Source organism: Mauremys mutica, chromosome 19 (assembly GCF_020497125.1).
Source record: "Mauremys mutica isolate MM-2020 ecotype Southern chromosome 19, ASM2049712v1, whole genome shotgun sequence".
NCBI classification, from domain to species: Eukaryota; Metazoa; Chordata; order Testudines; family Geoemydidae; genus Mauremys; species Mauremys mutica.
Window position 1 is genome coordinate 1,593,362 of NC_059090.1, and position 12,942 is coordinate 1,606,303.

General features: G+C 63.5%; 1 protein-coding gene across 2 annotated transcripts; it reads left to right on the plus strand.

Moving 5' to 3' along the window:
* The first annotated feature begins 861 nt into the window (after positions 1-861).
* Positions 862-7,419, plus strand: LOC123353139 (fibrinogen-like protein 1-like protein). Of its 2 annotated transcripts, none has more exons than XM_044993989.1 (4): positions 862-1,104; positions 5,000-5,170; positions 5,959-6,015; positions 6,404-7,419. In XM_044993989.1, exons 1-4 carry the CDS (start codon positions 1,101-1,103, stop codon positions 7,030-7,032), a joined length of 861 nt encoding a protein of 286 aa, XP_044849924.1. In that variant the 5' UTR covers positions 862-1,100; the 3' UTR covers positions 7,033-7,419. The 2 variants fall into 2 exon arrangements, with proteins under 2 accessions (XP_044849924.1, XP_044849925.1); XM_044993990.1 differs by having other exon boundaries at positions 884-1,104; positions 5,027-5,170.
* Positions 7,420-12,942: the final 5,523 nt, after the last annotated feature.

The window sequence follows — 12,942 nt, forward strand, 5'->3', positions numbered from 1 at the left end:
TGCCCCGAAGACCCGCGGTGGCCCCCCCCGCCGCCGAATTACTACCGAGGACCGGGCACTTCGGTGGCAGGACCGGAGCGGAAGAAGCTCCGGGGGCCTGGGCCCCGTGAGAGTTTTCCGGGCCCCCCGGAGTGAGTGAAGGACCCCGTTCCAGGGGCCCCGAAAAACTCTCATGGGGGCCCCTGCAGGTCCCGGGGCCTTGGGCAAATTGCCCCACTTGCCCCCCCCCCCCGGGCGGCCCTGGAGAAGCCTGGGGCACTTGGTGGCTTTTCCTGACCATGCGGGGATCAGCTGTGGGCCAGGCAGAGACACGGGGGTCTGGGGAAGCTGGCGATGGCAGGGTGCATCTGCAGTAGGGACCTGGACCAAAGCATGCAGGGTGCTGGGAGCCCGTGGCTCCTGCTGGGGCCTGACTGCGTGGGGCTTGTAACACAACTTTTGGGGTCTGCAGGCCCATAGGGGATGGGCAGTGGGCATGGCACTTCTGTGGGCTGGAATGTGCAGCTCTAGTTTTGTTTTTAAACAAACGGGTTTATTTAAGGCACCCAGCAAGAGAACATCCTTCAGCCCGTTAGAACCCGTCAGCTACGGCAGGGGAGCAACACAACCCAGCTGTTTGCAGGCATGTGTCACCCATTTGGCTCTTTCGTCTCACACACGGGCAGGAATAATGGTTGAGTGGTAGGGCCTTGGCCTGGCCCGGGCACTACCAGCCCCGAGTTCTGCCCTGGCCTGGCTGCCCCGGGTGTTACCTCGGAGGGACTCATCCCTCATTCTCATGGGTGGCAGTTCCAGGGAAGAGCCTTATCTGGGGGGAGGCTGTACCAGACCCGCCCGACCCAGGCAGGCTCCCAGGTACTCTCTGCCCAGGGCTGATAAGGCTCCTTAGCGCAGTTTCTCTCCAAACAAATTCCAGTTGAAGACACCTGACGGCTCCGCAGCAGGGCAGCATCCCCAGAGCGCAGCAGGGCGGGGGTTAGGGGGAGCAGTCGCTATACGGCAGGAGCTATAAGTGCCAGCCACGTGCTGCCTCCCCCTGGACGGCCCCTCTGCACAGAGCAGCAGCGTTCAGCCTGGGACAGACGTGCTGCGGGGAGGTGATGGGTAAGAGGGGCTGTGGGGCAGCGCTGGGCCCTTCTGCTCCGCACTAGGGCTGGGTGGGCGTGGTCAGCTGGGATTGGAACCCACCAGCACTTGTGGGTCCAGAACTCAACGTGGGGCGCTCCCGCCTCGCCCAGGGGCGACTGGGGGGAAGGGCAGAGAGACACCCGGGCTGAGACTCAGAGGAGCAGAGTCACCAGCTCCAGGGAGACAGAGTCTGTGACGTGTCACCCCTGTCCAGCCGGGTGAAACTCCCCAGCTGTGTGACAGCCCCCCACCCCCGATGGGTCCCCCCCCCCGGGTATGTCACAGCCGGGGTTGTGGCGTACTGAACGGCAGGGCTTGCCAGAGACCGGCTGGGAGAGGCCTTTGGGGACGGAGGAAGCAGCACTTAGGTACATGCCAACCGCCCTACAGAGGAGGGGCCGTGCCCTGCCGGCGCGGGGCAGGGAGCTGGGACACTGCGCGGTGGGTCATTGTCTGGCCCAGGCCCTTCCCAGCAGGGGGCCGAGGCCGAGGCGTTTCCTGCAGGTCACCTTCCGCTGCAGCCAGGGCCGGCTTTAGGAAGTGCGGGGCCCAATTCGAACAGTTTCGACGGGGCCCGGCAGGGATGACTTAAAAAAAAAAAAAAAAACCCACGGGTTTGTATTCACCGAGCGGAGCTCCGAGTCTTTGGCGGCGGGTCCTTCACTCACTCCAGGTCTTCGGTGGCACTGAAGGACCCGCCGCCGAAGTGCCACCAAAGACCCAGAGTGAGCGAAGTACCCACCATTGAAGTGCTGCCAAAGACCCGGAGCGCTGCCAGGTGAGTAAAACTTATAAAGGTGCCTCTAGCCAGGGAAGGGATTCTCACTGGGCGCGGGGCCCTCTTAGGTGCGGGGGGCCCGATTCGGGGGAATTGGTGGAACAGGCCTAAAGCCGGCCCTGGCTGCAGCCTGGCCACGGGCCCCCATAGCCACTAGCCCAGCCAGGGATCCCAACTGGGGATTGTCAGAGCTGGCTCCTCCCTGCCGCCAGCAGCTCTGCACTGCCAGGGAATTCCTGAAATCCTGTGCGCCCTTCCCCCTCCACCTCCCGGGGCTCTGAGTGCCCCCCCAGGCTCTGAGTGCCCCTGGACAGTGCCCCCCCTCCAGCTCCTGGGGCTCTGAGTGCCCCCCCAGGCTCTGAGTGCCCCTGGACAGTGCCCCCCTCCACCTCCCGGGGCTCTGAGTGCCCCCCCAGGCTCTGAATGCCCCTGAACAGTGCCCCCCCTCCACCTCCCGGGGCTCTGAGTGCCCCCCCGGACAGCCCCCCGCAGGCTCTGAGTGCCCCGGGACAGTCCCTCCCCTCAGCCCCACCTCCCGGGGCTCTGAGTGCCCCCCCAGACAGCCCCCCCAGGCTCTGAGTGCCCCTGGCCAGTGCCCCCACTCCACCTCCCAGGGCTCTGAGCGCCCCCCCGGACAGGCCCCCCCAGGCTCTGAGTGCCCCCCCCAGGCTCTGAGTGCCCCTGGCCAATGCCCCCCCTCCACCTCCTGGGGCTCTGAGTGTCCCCCCGGACAGCCCCCCCCAGGCTCTGAGTGCCCCTGGCCAGTGCCCCCCCTCCACCACCTGGGGCTCTGAGTGCCCCCCCAGGCTCAGAGTGCCCCTGGCCAGTGCCCCCCCTCCACCTCCTGGGGCTCTGAGTGCCCCCCCAGACAGCCCTCCCCAGGCTCTGAGTGCCCCCCCCAGGCTCTGAGTGCCCCTGGCCAATGCCCCCCCTCCACCTCCTGGGGCTCTGAGCGCCCCCCCGGACAGGCCCCCCCAGGCTCTGAGTGCCCCCCCCAGGCTCTGAGTGCCCCTGGCCAATGCCCCCCCTCCACCTCCTGGGGCTCTGAGTGTCCCCCCGGACAGCCCCCCCCAGGCTCTGAGTGCCCCTGGCCAGTGCCCCCCCTCCACCACCTGGGGCTCTGAGTGCCCCCCCAGGCTCAGAGTGCCCCTGGCCAGTGCCCCCCCTCCACCTCCTGGGGCTCTGAGTGCCCCCCCAGACAGCCCTCCCCAGGCTCTGATTGCCCCGGGACAGTCCCTCCCCTCAGCCCCACCTCCCGGGGCTCTGAGTGGCCCCCCGGACAGCCCCCCCCCAGGCTCTGAGTGCCCCGGGACAGTCCCTCCCCTCAGCCCCACCTCCCGGGGCTCTGAGTGCCCCCCGTACAAGCCCCCCCAGGCTCTGAGTGCCCCAGGACAGTCCCTCCCCTCAGCCCCACCTCCCGGGGCTCTGAGTGGCCCCCCGGACAGCCCCCCCCCAGGCTCTGAGTGCCCCGGGACAGTCCATCCCCTCAGCCTCACCTCCCGGGGCTCTGAGTGCCCCCCCGGACAGGCCCCCCCAGACTCTGAGTGCCCCAGGACAGTCCCTCCCCTCAGCCCCACCTCCCGGGGCTCTGAGTGGCCCCCCGGACAGCCCCCCCAGGCTCTGAGTGCCCCTGACCAGTGCCCCCCCTCCACCTTCTGGGGCTCTGAGTGCCCCCCCGGACAGCCCCCCCCCAGGCTCTGAGTGCCCCTGGCCAATGCCCCCCCTCCACCTCCTGGGGCTCTGAGTGTCCCCCCGGACAGCCCCCCAGGCTCTGAGTGCCCCTGGCCAGTGCCCCCCCTCCACCTCCCGGGGCTCTGAGTGCCCCCCAGGCTCTGAGTGCCCCTGGCCAGTGCCCCCCCTCCACCTCCTGGGACTCTGAGTGCCCCCCCAGGCTCTGAGTGCCCCTGGCCAGTGCCCCCCCTCCACCTCCTGGGGCTCTGAGTGCCCCCCCCCAGGCAGCCCGCCCAGGCTCTGAGTGCCCCTGGCCAATGCCCCCCCTCCACCTCCTGGGGCTCTGAGTGCACCCTGGACAGCCCCCCCCAGGCTCTGAGTGCCCCTGGCCAGTGCCCCCCCTCCACCTCCTGGGGCTCTGAGTGCCCCCCCCCAGGCAGCCCGCCCAGGCTCTGAGTGCCCCTGGCCAGTGCCCCCCCTCCACCTCCCGGGGCTCTGAGTGCCCCCCCGGACAGCCCCCCCAGGCTCTGAGTGCCCCTGACCAGTGCCCCCCCTCCACCTCCCGGGGCTCTGAGTGCCCTCCCGGACAGCCCCCCCCAGGCTCTGAGTGCCCCTGACCAGTGCCCCCCCTCCACCTCCTGGGGCTCTGAGTGCCCCCCCAGACAGCCCCCCCCAGGCTCTGAGTGCCCCGGGACAGTCCCTCCCCTCAGCCCCACCTCCCGGGGCTCTGAGTACCCCCCAGACAGCCCCCCCCAGGCTCTGAGTGCCCCGGGACAGTCCCTCCCCTCAGCCCCACCTCCCGGGGCTCTGAGTGCCCCCCCCGGACAGCCCCTCCCAGGCTCTGAGTGCCCCTGGCCAGTGGCCCCCTCCACCTCCTGGGGCTCTGAGTGCCCCCCCAGACAGCCCCCCCCCAGGCTCTGAGTGCCCCAGGACAGTCCCCCTCCCACATCCTGGGCTGAGTGACCTTGGCCAACCACCATCCCTTCAGGAGGAACTCCCAATACCCACCCAGCCCCCGCCCCTCAGGGTTCCTTTCCCTGCGGCTCTGTGGCCACCCCCCCACCCCTCACGACCCCCGTCCCCGGGCTCTCAGTGCCCCCCCCCCAGCCCCAATCTCCATTTTCCCTTTCTCTCACCCACTCTCCCTCCCTCCCGGTTATTTCCATGGCACAGGGGTGTCTCTGTGGGGCAGGAACATTTCTCCAGGGCAAATCCCAAACTCCCCCCTCCTGGGAGTCTGTGGCCCAACGGGGCCGGTTCCTAGCGTCTCCTCTCTGCCCCGAGCATGCCTGGCCAGTGGCCGGCTGCCCAGCCAGACTGACGGGCGAGGGCAGCAGTGCCAGTCTGTGCTGGGCGCGGCGGGAGGGTTGTGCCGTTCCCTGGCAGAGTCGCGGCTCCTGAGGGGCGGGTTTGTGTTCCCAGCTTCTCGCCGGCTCTTCCCTTTTGCAGCTGCCCGGTGCCCTCGTCTCCTGCTCCTCACCGGCCTGCTGGCCCTGTCAGCCCCAGTTCTCCCCCTGGAAATACACAACCTGAACATCTTACAGGGACCCACCCATGCCATCAGGAACATCCACCCGAAGGACCTGAAGGCAGGTGTGTCATGTGTCTGCTTCTATAGGCCTCACCCCTGGCCCTCACTCACTGGCTGCCTGGGGATTATGGGGGCCTGAAGCACTGGGAGAAATTACACTCCACCCGTAGCTCTCTGTTCAAACCCCGCTGAGCTCTTTGGCGGTTTGAGGGAGGGGAGGGAGGTTGGGGGGCGCACAGGGGCTGGCCCGTTGCAGTGCAGGGAGCAGCACAGGACAAAGCCAGGAGGTGCTGGTTGCCTTGAGCAGCAGAGGGGGTGTGGAGGAGTGAACTGGTGCAGCGCGGGCCCGAGCGGGGCAGGGGGCAGACGGGATGAGATGGGGGCTCTGGCAGCAGGGCGACTGGTGCAGAATTAACACAGAGCTCGAGCTAGGCAAGGCAGGGCTGGGGAGCCTGAGCTCAGGGCTAGGATCCAGGCCCGGAGCCCAAGGAGCCACCTTGTGCATTGCGAATGGGCCCTGGCCCAGAGGGAAGGAGCCTGTTGGTGCCCGATGCAGGCAGAGCCTATCAGGCCTCTGGGATTGGTGCCCGGCTCCCACATGCTGATGGGTCTTGGCCTTGACGCGGGGCTGTGGCCAGGCTGAGGAGGGTACAAGGGTAGATCTCTGCTCTGAAGGGATTTTAGGTGAATTCCTGTGGGTGTCAGAATTTGGAGCGATCCAGTGGGGTGAGGAGCCGCTGGGCCAGCAGAGGGACAGGGAGGTGAATGCGCTGAGAATACTCCCAGCTGTGGAGCTGGGAATATCCGCTGTAAAGCCCTCACGTCATGTGGATCTCTCCTCCCCACACAGATCACGGGACAGGGAGCCTCCGGCACAGCAGAGCCAGCGACATGCGGGTAGCCCAGGGTAAGTGGTAAGTGTGTCCCACAGGGGTGAGAGCCCAGAACATCCCAGGGGTTGTTCACACAATTGCTGGAGTATGCAGGTAGCATAGACACACACACACATACACACACACACACATACACATATATATCGGGGAGCAGAGTGCCGGAGGTGAGAATTCCCTCAGGCACAGCTATGGGGACATCAGAGTCCAGAGCTCACCTCCAGGACCCCTCTGCCCAGCCTGATCTGGTCAAAATGCAGGCTGCTATTCCTTGGCGGAGGAGTTGGGAAGGAGGCCAAGGAAAGGTTTTATGAAAAGTACATTGTGATCTCTGAGCTGAGTCTCTAAGCGGGGTTTTGTTCCATGGGGTTTTGTTCTCGACACCTTGTCTTGTTTTGCCCACAGCCTGGCCCAAGGACTGCAGCGAGATAACCTGGAACAGAGTCAGTGGCGTCTTCGTCATCCAGCCCACAGGACTCCATCAATTTGAGGTCTACTGTGAGCTGAACAGCACCAGCGAGGGCTGGACAGTCCTCCAGCGGAACCGGCGTGACACGCAGATCACCTGGGCCGAGTCCTGGAGCACCTACAAGTACGGCTTTGGCAACGTGCACAATGACTACTGGCTGGGGACGGAGTACATCTATCGGATCACCAAGCAGAGGGTCTACCAGGTCAGGTTTGTCATCCACGATTCATCCGGCACCATGAAATACGCAGACTACAACCTCTTCGGTCTGGAAGACGAGTCCAATGGCTACAGGCTGAGGCTGGGCTCTTACACGGGGACTGCAGGGGATGCCATGGCCCCAAACAATCCTAGCATCGTGCATGACAACATGAAGTTCTCCACTAAAGACCTGGATCAGGACACTTCCAGTGGGAACTGTGCGTCTAGCTCTGGTGGGGGCTGGTGGTACTCGGCTTGTTATTCTGTTCGACTGAACGTCAAAGGGAGCATCACTTGGGGTAGTTTCTGTAGTGGGAACTGCCAAGCCTCTGCCATCCTCATCAAACCAGCGTCTTACTGTTAGTCACCCCTTCCCCACCCTCCTGTCTGCAGTAAGGCCAACCCCTGCTCCACGAAGGGATGGAAAAGGGTCAGAGTGTGTCATGGCCAAACCTCCCGCCCGCCCTCACAGGCCTTGCTGGGGGAGGTACCCGGGTTACCAAGGAAATGGGGCCACTTTCCTTCTCCTCTCCCTCCCTGCAGACTTTCCGAGCTCTTCTCCGCTGGGCTGACTCCCATGCACCAGCGTTCAGCCTGGAGTGACTCTTCCGCGTCATTTTAGCTCGGCGACGCAATGAGCAGGCCTAGAGGTCCCTGGAAAGGTGACATCCCAAGCATGGGGAGAGCTTCACAAACACCCTCTGCATGGCCCTGCCTGGGGATCCAGGCTTTGGAATAAACACACGCTTCTAAGCAGTGGGTAACTCTGCGCCCTGCTGTCACTGTGTCTCCGGGTGCTCCCATGGGCACCACGCTGCTGGAGAACATGCCTGGCGTTTCCAGGTTCACAGGCAGGGCATGGGGGCTGCTGCGATGGGCCCTTTGCTCCCTGCTTCACCAAGAGTAACTCTCCAGGCCACCAGCCCTTCCGTTGGGGGGAGGGGGGGCTGAGGGGGGACTGGGGCCAGAGGGATTTTCTGCGGGAGGAGAAAGAGGAGATGGGAGCGGGAGGAGAGACTTGGGCCCTTAGTGCCGGGCGGGAGAGAGGAGTACTTGGGCCCTCTGCCCTCCGGAGCCTGTGGGGCAGAGGCAGCGTCCATCCCACTCCCACTGCAGGCGGAGCCGCTCCTCAGCCTGAGAGTGAAGGCTCTGCCCTCAGCTCTGCCTGGCCACGTGCAGACCCCTGGGCACTGGGGCTGCTGGAGCAGGAGCGCGGTGCTTGCCTCACGCCAGGGCATCCCGTGGCAGCCCCCATCTATGGGGTATCACGCTGGGCCTAAATGCTGCGGCCAGGTCCCTGGATTCTGCAGCACTTGGTTTAAATTAAAGAATGGTGCCCAGGGGCTGGGGCCGAGGGCAGCTTCGTGGGGTAGGACCCTGCTGGCTGGAGCCATGTGCCAGCAGGGACCGGGGGGGGGGGGGAGGCCCCAGACCACTGGGCTGGATGCATCCCACTGCTTGTGTGGTAAGATGCAGCCTGTTTCCCCAGCTAGCACATGCTCCCATGGCAGCTTGCACACTAGTTAGCTAGGAGTCTGGCCGCACCCCTTGGCGGAGGACAATGCCCCTATGGTGGCCCACAGGCCTGGTCCCTTTCCCTAGTGCTGTTGGGGGCCCAAGGTAGGAACCCTGCCCCACTCCTGCACAGACAGGGGGAGGGGAGGAAAGAGGCCCCTGGTGCTCTCATGCCACCAGGCCTGGCTCTTCATCCATCCTGCCCCTGCAGTCAGCAGGGCCCAGTTCTCTGAGGGGATCAGTGCCCCCTCCCTCGGCATCACCGTGGAGCTGCTCTGTGTGACACCATCATTCAGCTTTGCCGATCAATCATTTCATAGGAAACATTTGAAAATGCTCTGGTTTGAAATCTCCCTGGCTCCCGGCCAGCTTCTCACACCCCCCTCAGAGCACACGGGGGGATTGGGACCTGGGACGTTAGGCAGTGGTCTGGCCAGCGAAATCCCTGCTCTTTGTTCCTGAGCCGCATGCAGCACTGATGCCAGTCACATTCCCAGGCCGTGAGGTTACATGCACGTTGCCAATGGAAAAAGGACACGTTCATCTTCTCTCTTCAGCAGCATTGTCTGATCCCACTGCGCCCTGCACAGCCACTGGGAGCCAGGGATGCTGGCTGGGCAGCACAGGACGGGGGCTGGGCCCTGGGAGACAGGCCATGGGCGGAGCAGGGGTGGGGGCAGGCAGGGCTAAGCAGGGCTCTGGAAATCTGGGGGGAGCCTTGGGGGAGGATGTCTTTGTGCAGGGGGATGGATGGGGGAGCCTGACCGTGGGACTGGCCTGAGCTGGGAATCTGGGCTGGGCAACAGTGACTGTCTCCACAGCAAGGCAACTAGGGCTTCCCATAGGGCTGTGCCAGGGAACAGAGGCTGCAGCTTCAAGCAACCATGCACAGGGCTCCCCAGACCCACAGGCTGCCCCACAACCCTGGTCCAGTCCTCCAGCCACTCCTCCCCCAATGCTCTTCTCTCCCGTAATTCCCCTTACCCCGATCTCCACCTTGCCCCACATTCCCAATCGCCCCGCCTGGCTCCCCAGCACCCCTGTGCTGCTGTGAGCGCGGTGCAGCGGCGTGTGCTCTTAGCTGGCTGCTCCAGGGGGGCACTGTGCTGGCAGAGGGAACTGGGACTCATGGCTCCTGAAGGGCGGGTTTGTGTTCCCAGCCTCTCGCCGGCTTTTCCCTTTTGCAGCTGCCCGGTGCCCTCGTCTCCTGCTCCTCACCGGCCTGCTGGCCCTGTCAGCCCCAGTTCTCCCCCTGGAAATACACAACCTGAACATCTTACAGGGACCCACCCATGCCATCAGGAACATCCACCCGAAGGATCTGAAGGCAGGTGTGTTGTCTTGTTGTCACATTCCCAGCTTTGCCCGGCTGGCAGAGGGGTTGTGGCTCCCAAGCGCTGTCTCTGTGTCTCACGCGACATCATTCATCCAGCAGGGATGGGGAGCAGCTTGTGGCTGTGGTCACCGTGTGATTGTGCTCAGTGGCCCCTTGGCCTGTGGTTTCGAATCCGGCCCTGCCAGCATCTCCTGACAACTTACAGGAGCCAAACCCCCTCCAGGCCAACCATCTTTGTGGGGTCTGTCCCCTGTGCGGGGCGGACAGGCCAGGATCGCCGGGCCATGAGGTTGGGCTCAAGTCAGAACATTGGTTATATGCCCGGTGCTCGCCCCTCGGCTGACAGTCAGATCCAGGGTGTGCCCAGAGCAGGGCGGTACCGGGTGGGCTCCATGTGTCCCTGGCACTGGTCACATGGACGCTGAGCTCCCTCAGGATAACAAACCTGCGGGATTCCAGCCCCGGGCTGGGCAGAGGGGCATTAGACCCTGTGGGACACAAGCAAATCCGCAGCATGGACCCATCCAAAGGCCGGAGGACAGATAATGATAACGCGACTCAGACAGTGATAACATCTTCCTACTGCAGCGTTACCCGGAGGCCCCAGTTGTCATGGAGGGTGAGGGAGCCAGGGCCCTGCACCCCCCCACTTCCTGCGATTTACCGGGACTCTCAGCCAGCCAGTAACACAGAAGGTTTATTAGACGACAGGAACACAGTCCAAACCAGAGCTTGTAGGTACAGAGAACAGGAGCCCTCAGTCAGGTCCATCTTGGGGGCAGGGAGCCCAGACCCGGTGCTGAGCCTCCCTCCATTTCCCCAGCCAGCTCCAAACTGAAACTCTCCAGCCCCTCCTCTGACCTTTGTCTCTTTCCCCGGCCAGGAGACCCCTGATCTCTTTGTTCTCCAACACCTTCAGTTGGCACCTTGCAGGGGAGGGGCCCAGGCCATCAGTTGCCAGGAGACAGGGTGTCGACTATTCTCTGTGCAGACCCCTGCACACCCCTGCCCTCTTGGGCTGTGCAGCAATCACACACTCTTATCCCACCACCTAGATACTTAAGAAATGCATCGGGGAAACTGAGGCACCCACAGTATTCAGAGAAAACATTAAAACCATTCCCACTTCGTCACACCCAGCCTGGAGGCAGGGTGCCTAGGACTGGGCACTGAGCCCCCAGGGACAAGAGGACAGGCCCTGTGGCAGGGAACTCACGCTCTAGGGGCTCAACACCCCACACAGGGCAGATGAAGCAGGTAAAGGGGGGGATGGGGATGGGGATGGGATGCAGGAAAAGGTTAAGGAAGCTCATTTAGCGCAGGAGGAGCTTAGCTCACTCACAGATCAGGGCCTTCGACACAGGGTTGGCAGGTGTCCGGTTTTCGACTGGAACGCCTGCTCGAAAAGTGACCCTGGCAGCTCCGGTCAGCACCACCCACCGGGCCATTAAAAGTCCGGTTGGTCGGCGGCACAGTGGCACTAAGGCAGGATCCCTTCCTGCCCTGGCTCCGTGGGGCTCCCAGAAGCGGCCGGCACGTCCCTGCAACCCCTAGGTGCAGGGGTGCTCAGGGAAGCTCCATGCGCTGGCCTCACCCCGAGTGCTGGCTCTGCAGCTCCCATTGGCCAGGAACCATGACCAATGGGAGCTGCGGGTGCATGCAGCACACAATGCTGCCTGGCCATGCCTCCTCCAAGGGGCTGCAGGGACATGCTGGCTGCTTCCAGGAGCTGTGCGGAGCCAGGGAGCCTGCCTTAGGGCCGGTGTGCTGCCGACCGGGGGCCGGCTGAGGTAAGTGCCGCCTGGCTGGAGCTCGCAACCAGAAACCCTGCCCCAGGTCAGAACCTCTTCCTGTACCCTAATTCCCTCTCAGACCTCACACCCTGCACCCCAACCCCCTGCCCCAGGTCAGACCCCCTCCCGCACCCAAACTCCCTCCCAGAGTCCGCACCCCAACCCCCTGCCCCAGCCCTGAGCCCACTCCTGCACTCCAAACCCCACATCTTCAGCCCAATCCCAGAGCCTGCATCCCCAGCCGGAGCCCTCATCCCCTCCTGCACTCCAGCCCCCAGCCCCAGGCAGTGAAAGTGAGCGAGGGCGTGAGAGAGCGAGCGACTGAGGGAGGTGGGCTGGAGTGAGTGGGGGTGGGGCCTCGGGGAAGGGGCATGACAGGGGTTGGGTCAAGGGCGTTTGGTTTTATGCAAGTAGAAAGTTGGCAACCCTAGTTAGGGCCCTTTGAAAAGCAGCCTCCTTAGCACCGCTCCTGACACCGGGGCCAAGGCGCCCCTGGCCATGAGAACAACAATAGGCCAGAGCAAAACGCTGCGTTAGAAATCGGCGCTCAGGCTGCCAAGCGAATGATAGCCGAGAGCTGACAGACAGGAGATGCAGGAATTAAGGTTGTGCCTTCAGCCAGCAATTGCACCACACACACACCTGTAGCCAGGGCCACTGTTTCCTTGTCTGTCTGCCTGTTTAACTTCTCTAGGTCCTCACTGTGCCCATCACCGTGGTGTCTGAGTGGCAAACCAAGGGTCTGACGTGTGCATATGAAACTGCCTGACTGGAAGGACGTGGTTTGGTGTCGATCAGTGACTGCTGGGGCGATTGGTGGTAGAAGTGGGTTTCACTTCTCCTCCTGAAGGTCCTGAGGGCCTGGCTCATTCCGACCTGGCTCATTCCACCGGCTTCTACAGCTGAGAGCAGCCCAGTCTCCTGCCTGGGTCCGACGCAAACCAGGAAGTACAGGACCACACTTAAAAAGAGCAGCTCAAAAGATCATCTTCGCTGAGCCCAGCCCTGCACAGATTTCCAGCTTAGGTCTGCATTTTCAGCAATGCTTCTCGATTATTTTCTCCCAACCCCTTCGTGCCTCCATAATAGCCAGCCACTCCGTCAGTCGCACCCTGGGGAGCTCCAGGGACAGCGTGTGTGTGTGCATGTGCTAGTGTGCACATGTGACTGTGGGTACATGTCAGATGTGTACATCTGAATTTCCTTTGAAAGACATTTTCAGATTGCGCTGATCAAGTGCAAGTCCAATTCCTCTGCCCCCCAACTGCCTTTGCTGCTTTAACGTACAACCTGCTCCGCTGACACCTCTGACTCCCGAAAGCCCTAATGCTCCAAGGGAGCAGGCCATGCTCTGCCCTGCCCTGGCTGCCCCGGGTGTTACCTCGGAGGGAATCATTCCTCATTCTCATGGGTGGCAGTTCCAGGGAAGAGCCTTATCTGGGGGGAGGCTGTACCAGACCCGCCCGACCCAGGCAGGCTCCCAGGTACTCTCTGCCCAGGGCTGATAAGGCTCCTTAGCACAGTTTCTCTCCAAACAAATTCCAGTTGAAGACACCTGCCAGCTCCGCAGCAGGGCAGCATCCCCAGAGTGCAGCAGGGCGGGGGCTAGGGGGAGCAGTTGGAAGCAGCA

Bases quoted from the DNA above. Each gene is read 5' to 3' on its own strand.
- LOC123353139 (XM_044993989.1), top strand. The intron at 5,171-5,958 runs GTGTGTCATGTG...CTCCCCACACAG, and splicing joins CCCGAAGGACCTGAAGGCAG to ATCACGGGACAGGGAGCCTC. The intron at 6,016-6,403 runs GTAAGTGGTAAG...TTTTGCCCACAG, and splicing joins CGACATGCGGGTAGCCCAGG to CCTGGCCCAAGGACTGCAGC.